This window comes from Anneissia japonica, unplaced genomic scaffold (assembly GCF_011630105.1).
Source record: "Anneissia japonica isolate Jap-2015-1 unplaced genomic scaffold, ASM1163010v1 scaffold33779_len5178_cov92_single, whole genome shotgun sequence".
NCBI lineage: Eukaryota > Metazoa > Echinodermata > Crinoidea > Comatulida > Comatulidae > Anneissia > Anneissia japonica.
Window position 1 is genome coordinate 1 of NW_022740063.1, and position 5,178 is coordinate 5,178.

The 5,178-nt window shown below is 35.6% G+C and overlaps 1 protein-coding gene across 1 annotated transcript; it reads right to left on the minus strand.

Annotated features, from left to right (window-relative positions):
• Positions 1-272: 272 nt before the first annotated feature.
• On the minus strand, positions 273-1,133 carry LOC117118202 (adenosine receptor A2b-like). Its single transcript, XM_033262716.1, has one exon. It carries the CDS (start codon positions 1,131-1,133, stop codon positions 273-275), a length of 861 nt encoding a protein of 286 aa, XP_033118607.1.
• Between the last annotated feature and the right edge of the window lie 4,045 nt (positions 1,134-5,178).

A 5,178-nucleotide genomic window follows, 5' to 3' on the forward strand; every position in this document is an offset into this window, starting at 1 on the left:
TTTATTATATAATTATTTTTTCGCTTATTTATAATGCGTCTATTGCAATTTTCACTTTATCCTCTAAAACAGTCCTAAGAACGTTCAGAGTGCGCTACTTCACCGGGGGATTCGCCCCCTTGACCCCGCCGGGGTCATACGTAATTCGCATAACGGATCCCCCCCTTTCAAAATCCTGGCTACGTCCCTGAGGCCTACACGCCCCCATCTTTCATACCGGGCTGGTCCGCCCCTGGATGTATGTGTCTTCTATTTCTGATTCGGGTAAATCCTTAAAACAATGAAGTAATGGTTTCTTTGAATTCTTTTCTCATAATTTTACTTCTTCCCGCATATATTAAAGGATTCATCATTGAGCTAGCGAGTCCAAGAAAATCTGCTAACCACAAGTACCACACAAGCCAGGTGGAACCATTATCAATAGCTTTGTGGACAATGCTTTTTAAAACAGTTGGTGCAACACACAGAGTGTAAACCAGAAGTATTATGGCTGTTGTCTTGGTAACTTTCATTTCTCGTCTGGTTATTTGCTTTCCGTGACGTGTGGCAACCTCTTTCGCCTTTTTTGACGCAATTGAGAATATATATGCGTACAGAATAAACATAATAGGAATCGTCAAGCCAGCTATCGGCTTGAGGTAATGGTACATAGGGTTGCCATACATATCATACAACGCCGAACTCCCGCATTCGTATTCATACGTCGCGTTAGGTGGTGGCACAAACATGCTTGCAACGGCAGCTACTGCAAATGGAATTCCTCCGAGAAAAACACCAAATAAACTGACACAAATACAAATTCGAATTGCTCTTTCAACTGGCATCCACCTAATATATCGAAGAGGGTATTTAATCGCAAGTACTCGATCAATAGTGATCACAATTAGATGCAGCACTGAGATTACGACAAATATTCTGGCGGGCACAAAATACCAAATGCCACAGTCTTCTGTATAAGAGAACTTTCTACGAAGAATAAAAGCGACCATACAGAGAGGAACTCCAATCAAACCAGTTAAGAAATCAAAGAGTGCTAAGGATGATATGAAGATATAATTTGGAATTTTTGCTAAAGCAGGTTTCCGATACACACTGAGTATAACAATCAAGTTTCCAATTATCGTCGCCAGCATGACCGGTAAAAATGTACAAATCACAAAAATAAATAACCATACGGAAACGTTTTGTTGTATCAACAAATCAATTGTTGCCGCCATCAAAATGCATGCAAGTATAAAACCGTTTCGTCTGTAAATATAACTTTACTCGCTGGTAATATAAAATCACACGTCACAGATTCAATGAATTATGCGTCCTAATAGGCTAACATTATTTTACAGTATGTAGATCAAAGCTGATATCCACTACAGAAAGCAAGTGAACATGCTTGCAATGATTGGACGGACAATACATGTGACTAAAATTCATGATCAGTGGTTTGTTTTTATTATGCTTACATGAGTCATTCCATGAAGGTAATACAATTTTAAATGCCATATAAATAATATCGAAATCAAAATCTCAAAAAACATAGGCATAATTTATCGTCTCTTTTTTTTTTACCAGCACATATTCATCATAACATTGCTCTCTTAATTTTCTGTTTATTGCAATATTGTTTGGGCTAATCATTATTTTTCTAACCTAAACAAAATAGATCTTCTTCTTTTTCTTCTTAAAAAAAAGGGGCCGTCCGCCTTATTTCTGGTCATTATCTTGCCCATTCTAACAAACTAATCTCTAATCTTCATTAGTTTACTGGTCAGACATTAATAAACTTCAGCAATACTTTTGTTTATCGAAATATCCATTCTCTTCTTCCATCAAATTCGTCTTGCAATTTTATTCATAATTCTAAAATCCATTCTTATAACACCAGGACCTCTCATGAAATCCATCTTCCCCAGTCCAAACCAACACTTCTACAATATAATATCCGGTATTATAGTGGACCCATATTATTTTTTACTATTATTATCTTCTACTGTTTAAATATAAAAAAAAAGTTGAAAGAAATGTTGTTATACTATAGTAGCCAGACCAGGTTTTGTATACACTTTGAGGTCCAGCGAATTTGACTTCAGAAATTGGTTCAGGTTGGTCCAAGAATATTTTTTTTCGGCTGGTGACACTTTTTCAAAATGTGGCGAAAAGGTCAGGGTCAAATGTCATAGACATAGCGTCCTCATATCTCCCCAACCATTACGTGGTAGAGAGTTAATAACCATTTCAGAGTTGTATCTGCACATGCGCTTATCCTGTGGTATCCTAGGTCAATTGACATAAAACTATGTTGTGTATGGCGTTTATATCGATTGACCTTGATACGAGCATCCGCACTTAAAACCGTGAAATGGCTTATTGTGGTGTCAATTTGTTCGGAACATTCATGTTTCTATTTTTGTCTAATAGAACAGTTTGCCAAAAGTTGACCAGAAACTTCGACTGCAGTTGTCAGCATCAAGCACGCACGCAGTCAGGTAAGTACAGTATTTACGTGAATACTTAATTCACTGACGCGTTACTAAAAATTGATTGGTATGGTTAACTGGTTCTGGTTGTGGTGGGTAAGGCCGACCTCCTATGGACTCCAAACGTGTAGGACTATGGTCAAAAGTCAAAAGAACAGAAGCTTGTTATTTTGATTGTATTTAATCTTGAATTTTCTAATGTTTCTTAATTCATTTAAAAAAATTATTTTAAATAAAAAAGAATTTGTTTTTGTATTAATTTCAACTTCATCCAAAAAGAAGTTTCTGTAATATGGGAGAAATTTTTTTGTCCTTGTTTGGCTCCTATATGAATGTGCATGTTGGTTTGTATGCAAGCTTGTCTTTGAGTCGGGTTAACCCACTGAAATCTTTAAAAAAAAAATAATCTGCTATCAAAAACGGCAAATATTAAGTTAGTTCTAGCTATATCTGGAAAACCCTGGGAAGATTTATAATATAGTAGACTCAAAATCGAGGTGGTTTGAGGCTTTACTTTACAGAATATAGCACTATTGCGGTGGCTACTTGCCACCTGCTAATTTTCCCAACGGATTTTTTTAGTACCTAGAGAGTTATTCCCCAGACTATTTCCCCCCACCCCATTTTTTCGATGTATTGTTCCTCCTAGTTTTCCTATTGATTTTTTTCCATCAGGTTATTTTCATTATACTTTATAAGAGAGAGAACATATTTTTTTTTTATTTTTTTTTATTTTGTGTTTTCTCTATAGGCCTATCAATTAATTATTGTTTAGTCGTTGTAAGGTTACACTAAAAAGGTGTGCCGATGATACAAAAGCATTATTCAATTAATTGATTAATTGACTATTGATGCATTCACAATACAGTGTTGATGAAGCCTAAATACATATTGTAGAAACGTTTTGAAAGTTTAAATCCGGGTTTACATAAGAAATAGAGGAAAGAAAACAGGATATCTTTATATGATGTTTCCTCTTTTGGAATTTCGATATCACACCTATTTTCTAGTCGTTCTATATACCCATATTTCTCTGCATCCACAAAAACCAAGTAGCGGAAGTATTATTTCTGTACTTCTAAAGTACTTATTAGGTCAATGCCCATTAGTGATTCTCTTCTACGATACGCCTACTTTTATTTCAAATTATGTATTACGGTTGATGATAGCAAATACGCCTATATCATTAAATATGTTTCATTTAATTAATGTTATTTAATCTGTTTTTATCTATCAGAAAATTAGGTCAATTTATGTTTTATAAAGTATGCGTATTATATACATTTTTAATTTTTATGTTACTAACATTTATTATACACCGAATGCAATTTCGTATTGTTTTAACCAACTAGGATGTGAACAGAATATTCTTTGCTTAAAGTTACAGAATTTGTTACCATATATTGTAACAAAAAGTAGAATTTGAAATTACCAAAAACATTATAAAGACTTGCTTAATTACCGGTACTCTGATATTATCTTTTGGCCCGTGAGCCCAACTCAAAATAAATGTTGGCCCTTTAAACAATTAATTAAGAATCAGGGATGGAGGAGTATAAAAGGAGGGGTAGAAGTTCGGGTGCTCAAATTAAACATACATTGAAACTCGAATTGTACGTGGCTTTATTAAAAATATTTTTATGTACCTGATATTGTCAATAAACACTCCCTAAAAACAGCTTGAAAATGCTCAGATCGCCCAGGGGGTGTCGCCCCACCCCTTCCCCCAGAACTCCCATCAGGTCCCCGACCCTGGACCCCAGCGGGGGAGCTGCTGACCGCCGGCCCGCGTTTCAAATCACGTATTTCAATTATTTCAGGTTGGTAACTATGTAACCTACCTAGGCATAGCTTGGCAGATCGGACAAAATAGACTTAGACAACCAGCATTGAATTAAATACAATTAAAAACAGTTTTGGCTCGACGTCGTAATAATTTATGTGCGAAAGTGTGGACCCTCCTTTCATTTCTGGGTTTATGGGAAAATGAACCCCCCCCCGCCCCCTCTTTTAAATCCTGGATCCGCCCCTGCCCAACTGGACAAATGAAAACTCTCAGATAATAATATATTTACTTGGACTTTCTGAATAAACAAACAGTATAGTTATAGAAAATAGTAACATAGGCCAGAGCCAGGCTAGACCTAGTGAGAAAGTTTCGGTTCTTTTCAGTGTAGTAAGTCTAAAACCGTATTCATAAAGTCATTCAAAATCGTGAACAAAATAGTTGAATAAATTGTACCGTGCTACGAAGCTTACAAAAGCGTGAATTTATACATAATGAAGAAAACAGCTTTGAATTAAACTGTTCCATACTTCTTGTTGGAAAAGAGTTGGAAAAATCCTCTTGCCCACTGGCAGTGAAACTGATAAATGATGAAGATTACGGTTGAACACATGTTAAGAAACAAGTCGTGGTAATTGAAACTTTAAAACATATTGGCGCCAATAGAATAATCATCGGCCTATTTTTAGGTATGAGATCTAAAACGTATTGATGAAGTACCAAGGGTGTACAAACTGCTTTAGAAATACATTTTTTTAAGTAATTTGTAGAGCATAGCACCATGGTACGGACTATATTTAGTGAATATCTGAAAGAACAAAATAACCTTGAAGTAATTCTAAACATACGAAGCGGTTCTTGCTTATGTCAAAATAGTTACTGATCAACTACGTTACAGATCCACTACGTTAATCTGCATCT